Source organism: Platichthys flesus, chromosome 4 (genome assembly GCF_949316205.1).
Source record: "Platichthys flesus chromosome 4, fPlaFle2.1, whole genome shotgun sequence".
NCBI lineage: Eukaryota > Metazoa > Chordata > Actinopteri > Pleuronectiformes > Pleuronectidae > Platichthys > Platichthys flesus.
This window is the reverse complement of record NC_084948.1, coordinates 12,205,995-12,225,352: the sequence shown is the minus strand read 5'-3', so window position 1 is coordinate 12,225,352 and position 19,358 is coordinate 12,205,995. Positions and strand designations below refer to the sequence as shown.

The 19,358-nt window shown below is 42.2% G+C and overlaps 2 protein-coding genes across 3 annotated transcripts in view; both read left to right on the top strand.

Annotated features, from left to right (window-relative positions):
- Window positions 1–8,673, top strand: part of LOC133952080 (F-BAR and double SH3 domains protein 2-like) — a 99,882-nt gene extending 91,209 nt beyond the window's left edge. Inside the window, exons 16-21 of one of the 2 annotated variants that reach the window (XM_062386357.1) lie at window positions 250–333; window positions 519–696; window positions 1,567–1,787; window positions 3,467–3,659; window positions 3,750–3,844; window positions 4,053–8,673. In XM_062386357.1, coding sequence (XP_062242341.1) covers window positions 250–333; window positions 519–696; window positions 1,567–1,787; window positions 3,467–3,659; window positions 3,750–3,844; window positions 4,053–4,145 — 864 coding nt within the window. In that variant the 3' untranslated portion in view covers window positions 4,146–8,673. Of the gene's footprint in view, window positions 1–249; window positions 334–518; window positions 697–1,563; window positions 1,788–3,466; window positions 3,660–3,749; window positions 3,845–4,052 lie in introns of both variants that reach the window. The other variant, XM_062386356.1, reaches the window with a different exon arrangement.
- A 253-nt stretch (window positions 8,674–8,926) lies between these two features.
- LOC133951275 (NACHT and WD repeat domain-containing protein 2-like) lies at window positions 8,927–19,277 on the top strand. Its single transcript, XM_062385118.1, has 10 exons — window positions 8,927–9,088; window positions 9,181–9,269; window positions 10,066–10,173; window positions 10,583–10,780; window positions 11,198–11,360; window positions 11,523–11,659; window positions 12,619–12,963; window positions 13,874–13,975; window positions 14,835–15,630; window positions 15,975–19,277. Exons 1-10 carry the CDS (start codon window positions 9,010–9,012, stop codon window positions 19,121–19,123), a joined length of 5,166 nt encoding a protein of 1,721 aa, XP_062241102.1. The 5' UTR covers window positions 8,927–9,009; the 3' UTR covers window positions 19,124–19,277.
- The last annotated feature ends 81 nt before the right edge of the window (window positions 19,278–19,358 follow it).

The window sequence follows — 19,358 nt, the reverse complement described above, 5'->3', positions numbered from 1 at the left end:
TCTGGATAGTGGGAGGAAGCGTAAACGCTTCTTTATAAACAGTATTTAGTTTGAACTATACCATACAGTTTTAGTGCAATAAGACAGATATGTTGTAATGAATGTTAAAGCTACATAAATCATCATTCATAGATTTTAACTGATTTTTCCCCACCTTCTTCCTTATTCTCTCCGTTCTTGTTAGTTTTGTTTCTTTTCTCACTCCCTCTCTTTTTTAACACTGGTGGTGTGTGTCTCTCTCTCATGCAGGCCTCTCAGCCAGACGAGTTAACCATTGATGAACAGGAGATGCTGGAGGTCATCGAGGATGGAGACATGGAGGACTGGGTCAAGGTGAACAAACTCAACAGGCATTATCTCATCGGCTCTGTGTTGTATACTACTTGTCTGCTTTTCTTTTAGATTTGTAAGTGGGTTGTGTGTGTGTTTTTTACTCCCACCTATTTGCCCATCATGTGTGTAAATTAGTAAGTGCATGTTTACTTTTGCGAATGCTCCTCATTGTGTTTGATTTCCAGGCTCGCAATAAGACAGGCCATGTTGGCTACGTCCCAGAGAAGTACCTGCAGTTTCCCACCTCCAACAGTCTCCTTAGCATGCTCCAGTCTCTGGCGACGCTCGATGCGCGATCGCACACCTCGTCCAACTCAACAGACCCAGAGCTGCACTCCGGCTGTGTCAACGGTGACATAAACAGTGAGTACAATGAAACTCGGTAAAGATCAATTATTCTTTGAATTGATTTGACTGCATGCCAGGAGCTCCGGTAAAACAAGCTCACTAATTTAAATGAGTTTGTTCTTTCACCCATAATAAAGTTATTATGTGCCACTAACTGAGAGATTTTTCTCTTGACTGCTTCATTAAATTCCAACTACAGGAAACACAGGATTTACTAAGCAGGGTGTTATGGAAAGAGTGAGTGAAGGGGTCATCCACTGACCTTTGCTGGGTAAAACTAAAGGGAAATTATAGCATAAAACCAAGAACTAAAAGGAATATGGAAGTTTGGCCGTTCCAATTTTCTTTTTTTAATTATATATAGCGTTAGTGGTGGTTGGCGATCAACCAGCAGACAGTATAGAAAGAACCAGTCCCTGTGCTGAATTTAAAAGAAAATAAAGCTGCTGAAAACAAGCTCTGAGCTGCAGAGCAAAAACTTTATTCTCTTATAATGACATTTCCCGATTGGTAGTGAGTTCTTTTCTCTGCTACCAAAAACAATGATTGTCATCTCTGCTGCAATTAAAAATCTTGAAATGTCATTTTCATTCTATATTCTTCCCTCGTATTTTACTGTTTTCTTTATTCTTCCACTCCTCTTTACCCACTCTCTTTCTTTTTTCTGTTTACACTACCTGAATATTTGGATGAGGTTCGTCCTGACAACTAATTACTGTTCCATCTTTCTGTCTGTGTATCTCCCTCACTTCAGCAGTTTGTACTATTCTCTTTATGACAATAACAGCCAGGCAGACAAGGAACTGCATTTCCCCCAAAATAATTACTTTTTCTGTGTATTTCTTGCTACTCTCCCTCTTTTTCTCATCTCTTTCTCTGCAGCAGTGTATGTTCGTGCACTTTATGATTATGAGGGCCAGGCAGACGAGGAGCTCTCTTTCTGTGAAGGGGCTGTGATCCGCCTGCTGAGCCGTGACACGCAGACAGATGATGGCTTCTGGGAGGGGGAGCTCAACGGACGGGTGGGCGTCTTCCCCTCAGTCCTGGTGGAAGATTTCACTGAGAATGGGGAGAGCAGTGGAGGAGGAGGGTCAGGTGACCTACAGGTACAGAAGCACAAGGATAAGTGTCACATGCTACATCCATGCACATGGAGTCGACATTACTCCAGAGTGGCTACCAGTATAGAACCCAACATGGGTAATCAATTAGATGTGTTGCTGATCCTGTTGTCTTTGTTAACAGCTGTTGTGTAGTTAAAATCTGCATTTTACAATGTAACATCTGTTTAAATATAAAGGAGGAGAGCTATTATTCAAGCAATCTGTGACAATCTCCGTGTCCAGTAGGACACGCATGCCTTCCTGTTTACAGCAACATGCATGTCCCGTGTACATGGTATTAGTTTTCATGCAATTAGTGTGGATGGAGATTAAAACTGATTCGGAGCCAAAGCGTTGTGTGGACAGAGATTGTTTTAGTTTAAAAACATAGTGGATGTAGCCACAGATAATACAGACAACAACATTTAACTAAGTGGAAAACCTCAGGAAAGCAATTTTTAAATTGGAGACATAATCCCACTGAAGTAACACACCGATATTCAGAACCTCATTACTGAGCTGAGCTGGAAATCTGCTCTTATCAGTCTTTCCTCAGGGCAGAAATACCAAGGGTAGAGTGTAGTCTCCTGTGCCACGGCCTCCCCTCCCTTCCCATTCCCTTCCTGCCTGTTGTTCAGTTCATCTGTCAGCAGGACAGAGTTCACAAACAGTGGATCAGTGCTGCCATGTTCCTGCAGCGCTCTGATAAAAACCCTGCAGTGCAATCAAAGACTGAAGTCTTATCTGTGCCACTGAGTGCTGCCCTGGTGCTGCCCTATTAGAGGCTCGGCAACAGGAAGGATACAGCCTCTCCCTTCCTTTAAGCCTGGAGTCATAACAATTGTAATTTCTTTTAAGTCTTATGCAGTTGAGATGATAAAGAAATCTGAATTCTCCTGGTTGTAAGCCAGAAAAACATTTGAGGTGTGTACAGTACTATGGCACACTACAGATGAATATAACCAGCAATATTTCTGTAAGTAATTACTCAAAGTAATTAGTACTTATATTAACAATGCTTTACAATGCTAACGATTGAAGGATCTGCTCCTAATGATATGAAAGGAATCCTTTAGAGTGTGAACACTAGAACCTGACTGATTTATCATTTGGCTGAAAACTGGCTGATATGAGCCTTTCACACACCCAAAGCATCACATGCACTGCATGAAAGTTTAATTTACCAAAATAAACACGTAAAACAGTCATGCTAGATTCATTCATTCAATTTCCTTCAGTAAGTTCTACATTTATCTATTGATGTTTGTGTTTTTATTTTATTTTTTAGTTTATATGGTTTTTTTTGTAATAAAGCTTATGGTGTCTTAAGAATCATTGCAATGTTTAAAAAACTAAATATGGTAGCAGAAAGTTTTAAATTCCTTAATATTGGTATCTGCGTTTGCCCCTAGAATATCTGTTTCAGTCAAGGTTGAGAAATGAACACAGTTCCTCTTAGTTCTTTATCTTAGCATCTTGCATAGTTTTTGTTGCTTTGCTGCAGCTTTGTGTGAATCTCGCTCACCACTGTCATCAGTGGTGTTTCCATAAGCAGCAGGTAGCCATTTTCAAAAAAAGCTACAGAAGCTTACTATGCATACTCAACAGCGATGTTGAGTGATATGATGTGACGTATCAAGCAACAAAAATATGTATTCCTCTATTTCTGCCTCTTCCCATAGATCTCTCCAACTCTGAAGTTGCCATCGTCTCTGCCGCCTCTTCCGCTGTACGACCAACCTCCCATCAGCCCTTTCACCAGCCCCGAGACCTCCACCCCACCTCCTCTCCCACGCTCACCCTCAGCCGCACTTAACGGGGACCACAAGCCTCCACTGCCAGCGCCGTCACACAAGGGACCGCTGTCCACCCACAGTAAGTCAACAACTATTGTCAGTAACGGAACCAGTTGAGAAAGGTCACTGGGACTTCTCATTCGAAATCTCTCTCTGTGTGTCCGTGTAGATCAAAGTTCGGGCAAGAGTCCAGTGTCTCCAGGATTTCCTCAGACTCAGCCACCGAGATTCACCCCTGAAGGAGGCCCTGGGAAACTACGACCTGTTAGTACAAAAGTTATTTAAAGGACTGAGTGTTGTGTGTGTGAGATGACACTTCTTTACTGTTCATTGTGTGTGATATATTTAGATATTTCAGTGAAACAATTACACGCATATTTAATCATTAATTTAATCAGTAGAGCATCTGTTGTTGTCATTCTCATTTCTTTCTTGAATTCATTGTTTAATGAGTTTTGTTACTCTGCTGCAGGTGCGAGCTGCTCCGCCTCCACCTAAACAGCATGCCCGGAGGAAGCCTGAGAAGAGCGACAAGACGGAGGAGGTGGAGATCACACTGGTGTGACAGACGAACGACTCGGCAAGCCGTTGTTAACGCAACACATTCAAGAAACAAGATGACAGACAGACTTATCCTTCAGGCCGAGGAACTGAACAGCTCTGAAGTGAAGTGAGCTCAAATAAAAAGATGTGAAGTAAACTGAACTGAACCACGTCGACAACCTCCGGCCACTCAGCATCTTCTTTTCCCTTCTCCTCCAGTGAAGGAGAAGAGAAGAGATAAAGGCAGAGTATTCAGTTAAATAATCATATTACATTTCTAATCAAGTGCAGCAGTAGCTGCCTCCGCATCGCTCCCTGCCCACCCCCATCCCTCCATTCTTGCCTTAAAACTTCACCTCAAACTTCACCTCAAACCAGAGCACAGCAAAAGAGGGAGAGGAAGTTTTCTTTTATCTTGTTAAACTTATTCAAGATATCCGAGAATATTTCTCTGAGCAGGCAGATCGCTCTGCTGCATTCACTGACCTGCTGACGAATAATCATGAAGCATGAGAAATGTTTTTGGAGCCCTGAAACTCATTAATTATAGTAAAGACAAATACAAAATATAACTAGATACATGAATGATAGTGTTAAATAGCAACTGTCAATATAAATAACTGTAAAGTTTTGTACTTTTATTTAACTTTCAACGAGCAAGAACATTTTTTTATTTAAAGTTCCTACCAATTAGTTAGTAAGACTAAATTAAATTTTTCTATTTTAAAAGTATTTATTTACTTTTTTTTTGTCTTTGCACATATTTAATCATTCATAAATTAACTCCACACAACATTTCCTTTTCCTCACCATATTTCTACTTGTCCTACTACAAATATCACAAGAATTGGGAAAACTGTTTGGAGTACTTGAGACGAAATCAAAACACACTCAACATTTTTAGCTGAGTAGGCCTGTTCTTCCAACTATCTGAAGCTAATACTTTCATAAAACTACACCAGTCATTGCATATGAGTTCCTTTTGACTAAAGAGACATCTGGTTGCACATATCTACAAAATATTTGTCGTATTTCTTTTGTGATCTTGACAAAGAATTCTGTGATCTCCAAGTAGCATTGTAGCGCAGCAAGTAGCCCGCAGGCTAAAATGAATTAGCTAGAGCATTACTCAGTAAAATACATAGAAATATAAATTTTTAGCTAAGTAGCAATGAATATTGGTGCTGAGTAACCAAATGTCTCTTTACTATGCTCTCCTGTGTAATAAGGAAATTGAACTATGGTGGAAATAATCCTTGAACTTGCGTGATCCTTGATGTGAGAGTTTTAATGTCTCTTTTCTCAAAATGTAAAAGAAATCGAGCTCAAAACATATGTAGCTTATGATGTATGCTTCAGAATGGTTTGCTAACATTAGTTAATAAGTGCACAAATACATATATGAGATAATTCCAAAAAGGGAAATATGTGGTTGAAAAAGACAATACATGAATGATTAAATATGCGTGTGAAAAAAAGAAGCAGCAAAAATATTTAAAAAAAAAAGTGAATCTAATATAAAACTACAATAAAGTGTTTGTTGGTTAAAAAATGTATAACATTTTCGGGCATATCTAATAACTTTCTAAAACCTTTGTGTCTGAGGGTTAGGGCTCCGTAGACTTTAGGTTTGATGGAAGGGTATAAGTCCTGTTTTGGAGTGTCGTGAGGGTTGAAGCAAATGGACAGAGACACTGGGTGTGTGGACACAGGGTCCCCCTCCCCAGCCCGTTGCTCCACATATATAGTCCTTATCATCATACGTATTCAATGTGTATTAGTACAGTACATTACTGTTGTCATAGGAATGTTATGCACAGCGTTTCATATAGACTAACTCTGCTGAGTGGACAACCATGTCTGATATGTAGTGGAAGTTTTATTCTTGTCTTATACTGAGAGGGCATTGTAAATACAGTATGAAGAAGGGATGAAAGGAGAGAGGGGAGGACAGGATGGAGAAAAAAAGGAATTAAAAGGAGGCTGGATCCTTCCTTCTGCTCACTACTCCACCTTTCCACTATTCTCCCTTCTTTTCTCTCCCCCTCTTCTCTAGTGTGTGTTCTGTCCATCGACAGTCAGTGTGAATCAGTAGCTATCATATTCATATACACACATGAATACAAGATATTACACATTGCTATATCTTTTCTCATTCTGTGACATGCTCTGTGGTTGTATCACTGATTGGATAGAGACATCGCCTGTATAAACAAGAATGACACGTCTCCAATTCCCCCCACCGTCCAGAAATGAAGCCAAATATCCTGATGTCCTGCCATCTTTTGAAGCCAGAGTCTGTAGCTATTGGGGGATGGAGCCATGGTAGCGACGTCCCGCCGATACACAAGCTCGACCGATTGTTTTTTATAGCATCAAACAACTATTTAAAATCAATTTTTAAACATGTATCAATATAATAAGAACTACCATAGATGACAGAAATCATCTTTGTGAAAACATATTTTATGTACACTTTTTGATTTGGCTCATGTCCCATCCACTAACAAGGAGAAGGTGTGAATATACTGCAGTCAGCCACCAGGTGGCAATTAAAACACGTTGGCTTCACTTCTGGGAACTGTCAGGTGGTCCATCTTTATATAGTCTATGGTTCAGGAGGAGGAGGGCGGTGCTTCGAAAGGCACTGACATCGTTGGTATTCACTATGTGGTGAGAGAAAAAAGTTTTATTTGAGATGATACATACAATACAAATATTTTGGGGGTCAGAAGATTTTAATAACCATGAACTAAAAGACTTTTTATCCCGACGCATCATATCTCACATTGATTTTATTCACCTGTAACATATATCCTTTTTTTAAAGCTGACCGGCATTACATTCACAGGTATTATTTTTCTCTGTTGCTAAGCATCTCCTTCACATCGCTATGGGGGTCTGGCTTTTTAATGGAGCAGAGAAAACATCCATGAAAACAAATGAGCCTTTGAAGTTTCCAATTTGACATCACCCTTATCTTTTCCTGGTGTCCTACATTTCACCTAATCTTGGTCGAAACAGAAAAGAGAAAGATGTATAGAAAAAGTACATCATATTGAAGTAGCAAAGGACATTCAAAGCTGAATTATGCTGTGTTTTTTTACTTAAAGTAAGTCATCTTTCCCCTTAAATACCCATCAAGCCTTTTAAACTCCAGCGTAGCACTTTTATTTATTTGTACTTTCCCCGAAGAGTAGCAGTTCCTCCACGTAGCAGCAGGACACTTAGAAATGACTCTGACGAATCACTGTCAATACAAATACAGATGATTAGAGTCGGTCTTTTCAATCCATCGGGATCTAGTGGATCCTTTTTGTTTCAGTGTGACTGATGCTTTGATTTTAACTCTCCACTCTTCTAAAGGGATGGAGAGGTTATTGTGGACAATGTAAATTGTTTTTTTTCCTTAATTTATAAACAACAGAGGGGTGTGTAATTGCTAGGAGAGAGGAGAAACTTGGATCAGATCTGTGATCGACTGAAGACTTTGCCCAGTTCCTTCCTACATATTTATTTTGAGCAGGGTTGGCTTTCACACTGGAAACATTCTAAACAAACACAGCCATGTCCGTTTGGATGCTACATTTTCTTTCTTCTTGAGTGGTTGATTAGCACACACCACTCTACCACGTTGCACACAAATAAGAAATTATTGAGCTCCACGTAACTGGAAACGATGTTTGGAAATCAAAAAGTGTTTGCTTTCTGTTTAGTGATATTTATCAGTCCTGCTCCAACCAGCAGTTTCACAGTTCATATTTAATTATTGCGCAAATGTAAAGTTTATTAATTCATTAGAAACTGACTGCAAAAGTCCACACCATATAGTATTATTACGGACATTGGGACACAGCTTCAGAATGAATTCAAATTGATTGGTTAGAAGAGTGGAGGTGAAAAATGTAAGATTTAGCATCCATTTTTCCAAACGACATTTTTGTGTAGCATCCGTACTGAACAAAGTTATGTATTCTGGAAATAGTTAAAGTCTAGATCCAGACCCCTGCTCTTCTGCTGTTGTGGGAACTAGAGCGGACCTAGACTCAGGGCGACCTGAGCAACAGCCTCTCCTCGATCTCTCTGAGATCTTATTTATACTGGTTTTCAAACTTGTTTTGAAGTTTATGGTTTACTGCAGCGTCCCACCGAAAATCACACAGCGTTAACATCTGTCAAACTATCAAGTATAAAACTTCCTGTTGCCATTTGACACTTTGAACATGATTATTTCCCCTTGGTGACAGACCTTTTGCTTCACGACAGTGTTGACTTATTTGGTATGAGCCTGTTGTTTTTTTAATGTATTGTATAATTCTATATTTTTCCTCCTGGGATTTGCAGCAGCTCTAACTCTGCAGTTATTGACGAGGTGGTGGCACAACTGGCCTTCTCCCTCTTCACAGACTGTTGCCATGTTGACAATAATGAGTAAAGATGCAAAAGTCTTTCTGCATATTATTATTATTATTATAACTGGCTGTACAAAAACACAAAGTTTGTATTTATTGTGTACAAATGTTAATTAATAAAAAAATATGGAAAACTCTGTTCTTTGTTCTGTTTTTTTAGCTCATTTTGTGTGTGTTTCTAAATGATAATGTGTGTTTTTGTCTGTTTGTATGCACCTCAATGTGAGCATCACATACACAACTAATAGTTAGTTTTTCTGAAGTGTATATGTGTTGCACAGATGTTCCAGTCTCTAACAGTGGGTGTGATCATGGTGACACGAAGCGAGGCTTTCCTGAGTGGAGCAGGAGGGAAAAGAGACACAACAGCGCAGAGTAGAAGCAGCAACTATGAACTTCTGATCTGGACCCATGAAAACCTCCATGCGGATTTTCTTTGTACTGTATGTTTGTAGTCACAGCTCATGATTTGTCATGAGCTCCGGAGGGAAACAAATGGACTCCACCTGCCAATCGTCCTGTGTGAAGCTCTATCTGTGCTCCAACCCTGAGGGTGAGTAGACGCACACGTTCACGTCTGGTTGTTGCTTCTCAGTTGTTGTTTTCTTGTGAAACATATCCTATTTGTGTTAATGCTCTGTGAAGACAGTGTGGTAGAGCGCAGAGCTCTGAGAGAAAGCGGTTTCCCCAAACTAAGAGAGCACTGCAGACACACATGGGGACTGGACTTCAGCGTGAGTACACACATACACAAATATACACACACACACACACACGCTCCACTTTTCACTATTGTGTTTGGTTGTGTTGCAGCAGAAGAGGTGATTCAAGTTTCGTAACCTTTCAGTCTTTTTAACACAATAAACATTAACAAGTCCAGGCATTGTTGATGCCCCAAAAGAAATACAGTCATGTTATGATCACACTCACTTTGAATGGCCTTTAAAACTCGGAGGAGCATTCAGGTGTGACCCAGTGGACAAAACTCTGTTACTTAGAATTGGTCTGGAATGAATTATTAACATTAAGTTGTTTTTATTTGCTTCTATCAACAGATTAACTGAAAGTCTTATCAAGTGTTTCCTCTCACTGGAGTAGAATGTTAAGAAGATTGTTTGTGTGTGTCTTATATCCTTTAACTCTACCTCCCAGAGGCTATCACTGTAAAATTGCATTCAATTCCAGCTACCCTCGCCTGATTAAATTTGACAAAAGAGAAGAAGCACATAATGTTGAGCAGCTGTAACGCGACTGTGTTGGTTTGCGTTCATGCATGTGTGTATTTCAGATCACCCCCGGGCAGTTCAGCCAGCTCACGTACCTTCTCCCCATTCATCAGCATGTGTAATTACAAAGATAGAGGAACATGATCCCTTACTGGGCCACCACAGGGCTGATTGTTACTTCACCTGACTATGTGCTTTTCATAAACTGAATTATCAGTCAATTCCATTCTAGCTTGTTGAACCATTATTTGTGTGTGTGTGTGTGTGTGTGTGTGTGCGTGTGCGTGTGCATGTGTGTGTGCAGGTGATAGACCCCTTTGAGTCCAGTGATCGCAGTCGTTGGCCGGATGAAAACACCAGGCAGCAGCTGATTAAAGAATGCAGAGATAGCTCATCTGGACCTTTTTTACTGGTAAGTGAATCAGCACCAGTTATAATGTAATGAGTGAAGAGTAGAACAGCTGATATAAAAGCCACAGGCATGAACAGTAATCAAGCAAGTTCAGTTTTATTTTATGAAAAACATTGACGATAAACTCTTCATTGCGGATAAACCAGGTAGGATGAACACAAAGTTTTCTGAATTCACTCTGCACCATAGACTGTCTGTAAAAAGCTCTGCAACCAAAACAATAAAAAGTGACAGTATATTGTAGAACCGTTTGAGGAGGAATCACTAATGATAAAGAATAATTCAGATGTAGCCCCGGAGCTTTAAAACAGGCACTGCACTAGTCACCAACACAAATGTGTACTAATCTGCTCTTAAATATGCATTTACACTCTGATGTTCCCTCTGTGTCCACATGGCGGTGCTGTAGGCTCTGGTAGGTCACCAGTATGGTGCGGCCTGTCTTCCTGCTCAGGTGGAGGTGTCTGAGTTCCAACTGCTGCTGCAGCAAAGCCAGCGGGGGGGCATCAGCACCCAGAAGCTAGAGAGACTTTACCAGAGGGATGAGAACACCATCCCTCCCTCCTACTGCCTGAGACCACCACACAGAGCCCCCTGCAGGCCTCAGGCATGACCAACACTAACTTAGGGTTTACTCACTGTACTCCAACCAACATCTTCACATATGTTTATAAATTAGGATTATCTGTCATTGAGTGGACAGAGGTAAGTTTAGAAGTAAGCATTGAGCGATTGATTATAGATTTGTGGCAGATCTGTTATTTGAATGGCAGAGGAATAAACAACCACAGAAAAGGCACTTACTTTTCCTCCACCATGGCCCAACGGTCCCCTTAAATCCCATCCGTCTGCACTAGATAAATATTTAGAAGTACGAGTCAATAATCCTGATCGCTCTCCAGTGTTTATATTCTGAATGTCAGATAACTGTATTTCTCTGACAGTTTGATTACACTTTTAATGACAAAGGTATCACTTTTACTTTTATCAAATGAGTCACCACAGGTATATTTTTTCTAAAAAGTATATAACTGTTTTTGTGAATCAGGCAGGGATTAATAAGGAAGAGTGGAGCATGATGAAAGCTAAAGAAGACGAGCTGATGAGGATAATTCAGACGACCGTGAGTCTGTGTGTCCACAACAATGTAATGACCCCAGAGAGAGGCCACACATACTACAGATCAGGTCAGATATACACTGTCTGTGTGTGTTTAAGTGTGTGTGTGTGTGTGTGTGTGTGTGTGTGTGTGTGTGTATGTGAGAGAGAGAGTGTTTGCGTGCAAGTGCGTGTGTGTGTGTGTGTGTGTGTTTTTAATCAAAGTTGAATGCTTTTCATCTTCTCTCCAGCCCTCGACGCAGATCTGCGATTTGCTCTGGACGAGCGCCATGATCATGAGACGATCGGACGCTGCCTGGTCTACGTCAACAAAGTCGTGAATGCTGAGCGCGAGACAGAGAGAGGACGGATACATTCACAGTCAGAGGTCAAATCTTCCATCACTTTCTCAGCCGTTATATTACAGTCATTACAATGATTTCCATGCATAGACAAGCAAGCAGGGAAGAAAGACAGAATTCTGATTCACTTATAAATTAAAAATCTTTTTTGCTCTTAGTGTTGAAAATTTGTTTTTGAATGGAAACCAACTTTATATTTTACTATAAATAGAAAGAGCTAGTGAGGCTATATGAAACAGTGTGCATGTCAAAATTAAGTTATTGTTGTTAATGAATTGCCTTTACAAACTGTTAAAAACCTTCAAGATATCAAGAATGATGTTTCAAGTAAATGTGGTATGAGAATTAGGCATCTCTCTCACATATCGTTATAATACTACAATTTTTATTACAAACTAATTGTGTTATAAAGTCGAAGTAGCTCCGTCAAATGAATCCTCGTTGAGCTGCAGGAGGGCTGGAGCCAATCCAGGGCCAACCATCAATTTACAGTCTCTAATTAACCTAAACTCAATATGCATGAGGAAGCTGCAGGAAACCCTCACAGACACAGGGAGAACATGCAAACTCCACACAGAAATGGATATATAGAAACCATCTATAATACACACCCACCTTATCAGGTGGTCTATTTAAGCAGAGAGAAATTTCCCATCATCCCCTTTGCTCACACTGCTGCTGCAGTATTGCTACCAGTTGCTTCAGCCCCTCCACCACCACAGCCTCCACCTGTAGGCTCCGAAGAGGGGTTACAAGTATTTGCTCATCACTCCCATCATTCCTGTGTTATCATATGGGGGAGTGATTAAGTTGGAGCTTAGACGCCAAACACTAAACCTGTTGTTATGCCGCAATAAACGTTTGAACATGAGTTGTCTGACTGAACTGCTTTAAAGTAAGAAGATGTAGTGGTTAGCCACTGTACCACTGTGTCGCCCAGATGCAGATAGTAATACATAATTGTTTCCATCTCCTGTCTTCTCAGGCCTCAGACCTAAGATTCACACCATCTGACCAACATTATCTCTCAGAACTCAGTGACAGCCTTCTGCCCGGTCTCATCGCTTCCCGTTGGATTCAACTTTACACCACCACCACAGAGTGTGACCGTCGCTATGGTTACACATCTGCCAGAAGGCGGGGCTACGCTGAGTCTCTGTGCCAGCAGGTGTGCTCTGACCTCATGGGGCTGATTGACAGCTTGAACCCGTCAGAAACCTGGAACCAGACGCAGCTCGGTGATGCGCTGACCCGAGACTGGGCCGAGCAGGAGGAGCTGTGTGACTCCCTGGCACGACTTTATGATGTCATTCGACCAGAGGAGGAGGAGGTAATGATGAAGTTGTTTTATGGACGAAACATTTTTTGAGATGTAGATCAGGGGTCTTCAACGTTTTTCAGGCCAAGGACCCCAAACTGGTGGAGAGATGGAGCAGGGACCCCCTACTATATATATTGTATAAAATTGTGTTTTTTATTAATCTGGGCCTAGTGACATATATAAACATAGCTACCCTGTTATTGTGCATTCAATACTAAGCTATTCAAATATGACACAGGCTCATATATTCATGTTTTTAATTTAAACATGTGCTACATACCGGTTGGCCATGCCACTGCCAATTATAAACATTCATCTTGAATACGACACTGAGCTATTAAAGTAATTCACAGATTCATGTTTTTATTTTAAACATACATGTAGAAGAGACAGTGAATCCTCAAGCCATCTGTGGACGGCACACATACTCCCTCATTAGTGAGATGTCAGACCCTGATGGGTAGCACACAACTTATCTAACCTTGGACGGATGGAGGTTCTCGGACAGAGGGTCAAATCAGCCTCTCAATATGTTGGATGCATGTTAATGTGTATTTAAACACATTTAAATTAGTGGGAAAAAAATTGGTTAGAAAATGTATACCATAATTTTATTATTTTTTTTAAATATTGAAAAAAATCGAATCAACCAAACATTTCGCGACCCCCCTGCAGTATCTCCGCGGACCCCCTGTTGAAGACCTCAATGTCACCACTGCTCCACTGGGTGAAGGATTAATCACAGGGAGATTAAGAACAAGTAGCCCATTGGATCTCAGTTTAACAGTAACATTCTGTGCTTTACAGTTCAGTAGCTTTCTCTTATTTTATGATTTGTGATTGTTACATTATTAAAAACTATAATTTAACATTTTCTCTGAACCATAGCATCACCATTGTTTACTTTCATTGGTTGTAGATCAGAGCCTATGTGAAGCAGGGTGACCAACAGTGCCCACTAGTGGTGGTAGGTGGGCCATGCACTGGGAAGACAGTACTGCTTGCACACTGTGCTCAACAAGTGAGTGAAATTAACTGAAACGTTTTCCTCAGCAATATTAAATTGATATTCTGTTGTTGTTTTCGACAGTTTCTTTTTCAGGAAGTCAATGAATAAAAAACTTCAAAACAGCGCTATAATAAAGTAGAATAAAATCTAAAAAAGTAGTAAATCTGTAGATTTTGAATCTACTGTTAAATTGAATAAGACGTTTTTGTCCAACCCTGAAGCACTAAAAAAAATGAATTATTATTCGATGAATCAAATTATTTGTGTGGCAGACAATTAATCAGCAACCCCTTTGATAATTGATGAATTGTACAATAAAAATGTAAACGGCTTTTAGCCTCTCAGATATGAATGTTTTCCATTATAGTTTCCTAATCATCCAGTTCAGGGGTTCCAAAATTGGGAACCAGGAACCCAAGGGGGTGACGCAATGATTCAGATATTAAATAACATTTTTAAATATTTAGAAATGGCAATTTTTTCCACAAAAGTTTGAATATAGTTGATGAATATAAAATAAAATCATGTGAAAAAAATTGGATTCTTGAAAAGGAAAGGGGTAATATTTCACTATTTCCTTACACTTCATTGGCAAATAACTGTGATATGAATTGCTACTCACAACAATCAGCTTGAAGCTTTTCAGCTCCACTCCAGATATTTTAAAAGTTAAAGAGATTAAATTGTTATCAGTATCTATAATTAGCTGCATTATGAAAAACTACCCACTAATCCAGTAAAGAAATCAGATGTAAACCAACATAATGACAAACCAGCGCCTCAGAGAGATTTATATTATGAGTCATTGCTTCAGGAGTCTGTGCCTTATGGTCTTAATAACATGAAATCAAGTCTCTGTCTCTCTTTACAGATGAGGTCATGGCTTCCACACAGCGATCCTGTGGTCATCACTTATTTTTACAACCCGCAGCAGATGCTTTCCCCAACAAACCTTTTGTCCAGCCTGTGTTATCAAATAGAAAACAGATACCACAGTGACTCTTCCTCTAAAAAGGGTCCCAGCATCCAACTTGCCACAACAACGGACTGTCATGGCTGCATCACTGACCCCAAAGACCCCAGCTCCAGCTGCAGCCCAACATCCGCTCTGGATTCTCAGCGTGAACCCACCACCAGCGAACATGTTTCTGACTTTAAACTAAACCATTGTACCAAACAAAGCCCAGCTCCTAGAGAAACGTGTCCCGGCATCATCAATCCTGACATCAGGGCGTCTGAGCTCAGAGAACGTCTCTCCTCCCTCCTGTCCTGTCTGCCTTCTCCCAAACAGCCTCTACTTCTAAACCTCAGTGGCCTGGATCAAATCGAAAACAAATTCGTTTGTCTTCAGATCATTGAGAGCTTCCCGTCTCCCCTCCCTCCTGGAGTCAAACTGTTTCTCACAGTCTCCTCCAACCGAACTCATCTCCTACAGGCCATCAAACGACATTACCAAGGTGTTAGTGAGAGGGAGTCGGGGTACGTTTGTGTACGGTTGGGATCTGCAAACAGGAAGGAGTGTGTGAAGTTGTTGGCGTCGCTGCTGAGCGGCTCAGGCAGGAGGATAACGTCAGGACAACAGGCTCTGGTGAACCAGGCGCTGAGCTCCTGCTGTCTGACTCTCTATGCTCGTCTCCTGCATGTGCATACCTTGCTCTGGTTCTCCGGTATGAAAGAAAACAAATGTACTAAAACAATATAGCTGGTTAATTAGTACATTTTCTTATAGTCAAGAGCAAATGAAATGAGCACTTGAAATGAAGTGAAAGTTTTGGTCATGGATTAGGGGGGAAGGTTTAGGAAAATAATCTCTTTCTTTGAGAATAATAATAATAATCAGGGATATTTAGGGGACTAAGTGGGTTGTTGTCAATGAGAAGGGAACTGATCTACTCAGGCACCGTTACACCACCACTGGATGATGATATATGTGAAATATAAAAAGTTACTATCATTACACCTTTCATTGAAAACTTTTGACGGCTTTTAACATCTCTCCTTTTCTCTCCAGATTCTGATGTGACGTCATCGTCTCTCCCTGACGGCATCCACGCATCCATCTCTGCCTTCCTGCATCACCTCGAGATGAAGCACGGCTCCTCTGTTGTGGCTCGAGCCGTCTCCTACCTCACCCTCTCCAGGACCGGGCTCACAGAGGTCGAGCTTGGCGACCTCCTGTCGGGTGACAATGAGGTGCTCTCTGAACATGTCCAGCAGGGCCAGAGCTCCTCCGCCAGCGTGAGCGTCCCACAAATCGACGTGGAGAGACTTCTGTCGGATCTGAGGAGGTTTCTCATCAGGAGGACGTCTGCAGGGTCGCCTGTTCTGTTGTGGGCGAGCAGACATTTTAAGCTGGTGGTGGCTAAGAGGTATCTGAGCACTCAGGAGGCGAGGAGGGAGATTCACTCGGAGATGACAGATTATTTCAGCGGCCGATGGGCTTGTGGCAATGCTAAAGCACTTCTTGATAACCTGACATGTAGACCAAGCAAGGCTAAGATGAATATATACATTGACAGGCAGCCGTTTATCTTCACTTGTTCGTCCAAAAACTCTGGTCGGGTGAATTTGAGAAAAATCGTAGAGTTGCCATATCACTTGCAACAAAGCGGCAGATGGGAGGAGTTGGAGCGCGGTTTATTAATGTCGTTGCAGTTTCACCAGGCTATGGTTCGAGCAGGTCGTCTAGGAGAACTGGTGGCCATGTTGGAGGATAGCAGATCACAGATCGTGTTCAGAGAAAGACGACTCCTCGCAGGAACGCTGAAGGCTTCTGCTTGCTTACTGAAGTCTGTCCCTCTGCAGCTGCCGGTGGTGATGGAAACAAGCCTCCTTTCTTATCTTGAGCTCATTCCTGAACTCCAAGGTTACGTCAGGGAGATCCGTCGGGAGAGGAGTGAAAGAGGAAGTGGGTTAGGTGTACTGATTTGTCCTGCTCCTTCCTCTGTCCCCCCCATTCAGTGTTTGAAGTGTGAGACGAAAACCCAGAGCGTTTCTGTGGTGGAGGCAGCTGTGACAGAGTGTGGGATTGTGACAGAGATCACAGACAATGGCTCTGCTTGGATTTGGAAAGGCCCTGGATGTGATGTAGTGAAGGTGTCACTGAGCTGCGAGCGGAAGGAGCTGGAGTTCACTGGAGTGAAGAGCAGCGGTCGGTCGGTGCTGCTTTCCACAAGATGCAACAAATGTTTCTTGTGGGATGTGACAGGCTCGGAAATGTTTCTGGAGGTGAAAGACCCTTTGAAAACCCAGTCCGAGCCAAACTCAAGCCAACAAACAGCAAAGAAAGTCGAGGGCTTTGTTGCTTGTCAGAAACAGATATACATGTGGTGGAGAGATGAGAGTTTTGTGAGTGTGTTTAATGTTTCCAGTGATAGCGTGACTCGCCTCCAGTGTCAGAGCTCTGTGACCTGTTTGGTTTGCTCATCCAATGGCTTCTACGTGTTCTGCGGGCTGGACGACGGGACAGTCTCCATATTTGACACAGTCTTTGGCAGTTTGCTCTGCAGCAGCTCAAACTCAAACCACAGAGCGGTGACAGTGATAATCATCAGTGAGGATGGGGGGGAAATGGCATGTGTTGACAGGACGGGGAACCTAACTTTATGGGATGTGGCGAGCAAAACTCGACCGCCCAGACTCGTAAAAGAACGATTTACTGGCGGTAAATCGAATGACGTCCTCAATACAGATTACTCTGATGAAATTGACATGTTGTTGGTATGTCAGTCTAACCAGGTTACACTGTTGGATGCAAGGGACTGGGAGCTGTGGGACCAGTTCTTGGCTCCAAAAGGGAGAGCCTTCGCTCAGGCTGTGCTCTCCAAGGGTGGGCACCTTTTCCTCGCTTCGTTTGAAGCCTGTGCCCTCGTCTTGGTGTGGAGGGTCAGCTCGGGGGAGTGTGTCCTCTCCTTAGAAGCAAACCAGCAGCCCCACGCGCTCCTCAAAACAGCATCAGATGTCATTTGTCTCAGTCCGGACGGCTGCCTGACAGTGTGGGACTCTGAGATGATAGATGCTGCAGGTGCAGCTCAGAAATTAGGGCGTGGGGTGAAGGAAGTGGTGGTTGAAGAAACTGGGGAGTGCTTCTACGCCACAGACGGGTCCGTGACAGTGTGGAGATGGAGTTTAGAGACGGGTTCCCCACATGCCAACTTTCTACACGACGGTCCTGTGGAAAAACTGTGCCTTTCTGCAGATAGCATTCATCTTGTGACACTCTCAGCAGGGGACATTTACATTTGGAAGACAGAAACAAGTCAGAACATCCTGCGTATTAAGGGAAGCAGAGCCACAGATATCATGATCACCCCTAATAATAAGTTTGGGGTGAGTATTTCCAGGCAAGGGTTGTCTCAAGTGTGGAAACTGGCAAATGGGAGAGTTGTGTGCAGCATACATCTGTACCTATCCAACGCCAAGGTGTCTCCTGAGAGCACCTTTCTCATCGGCCTTCACCAAGGGGACCTGTTGGCTGCTAGTCTGTGGTCAGGCTCCATCAGTAAGCGTTTCTCCTGCGTGGAAAGCTCAGACCATGTCGTTGCTTTCCAGTCAATCTCAGAGCACCCAGACTTGGTGGTGGTGATAGCTGCCTCAGGGGCAGTGTACACCTGGAAGGTAGCGAACCAGACCGTGTGCAGGCACTTTCAGCTGCCGTACACATTTCAGTGTCAGCCAGAAGACATCCCGATGTCCTCCGATGGGAGATATGCACTGCTGTCCACTGATAATAACACCATCAACCTCTTGGACCTGTCTCAGGTCAGACTATACTCGTTCAAAGCTGATGGTCCCGTCATTAAAGCCTGCATGGACGAAAGTGGATGTTTTGCCGCCTACATCAGCCTGGAGACGACTTGTGTCTGTGAGCTGCGTGTGAGGCCTGTGCTCACTGTTGTACGACTTGCAGATGGGGAAAGGGTAGGAAGTGTGAGTCTGTCTAAGAATCCATCGACTCTGCTTGTGTGTAAGCAGCAATGTGTGCATGTGGGTTTTGAGGACGGGTCTCTCAGTGTGTATTCGGTTTCGGACGTCATGTTTGACAGAGAGGAATTGGTCAGGTGCAGAGAAAATATAACTGGTGATGTGATGCGATGCCCCTTTGAAAGAGCACCAGTCAGATGGTTACCGCTGCGAACCCCCAATGTTATATGGCCTTAATATACTGTTGGACAATGGTTGTGCTTGGAAAATATAACGAGATGATTCATTTCACGGGAAAAAATGTGAAAAGCAACAGATACGTATTAGATATTATTTTATGTATATTGTCGTGTTCCCGATGAGGGAAATAAAGAAGGGACTGAAACTGTGACTTGTGGGTTTGATTGTGTTTATTGCAACAAACTAACCCCATCAGAATAAATGGAATATTTATAGAGAAACTGTAGCATCA

What these genes read in the sequence shown, in the direction of transcription:
- LOC133951275 (XM_062385118.1), top strand. Translation starts at nt 9,010, where the DNA reads ATGAGCTCCGGAGGGAAACAAATGGACTCCACCTGCCAATCGTCCTGT. An exon ending in CCACACATACTACAGATCAG is followed by an intron (nt 11,361 to 11,522) that starts GTCAGATATACA and finishes TCTTCTCTCCAG; the next exon opens with CCCTCGACGCAGATCTGCGA. An exon ending in GGATACATTCACAGTCAGAG is followed by an intron (nt 11,660 to 12,618) that starts GTCAAATCTTCC and finishes CTGTCTTCTCAG; the next exon opens with GCCTCAGACCTAAGATTCAC.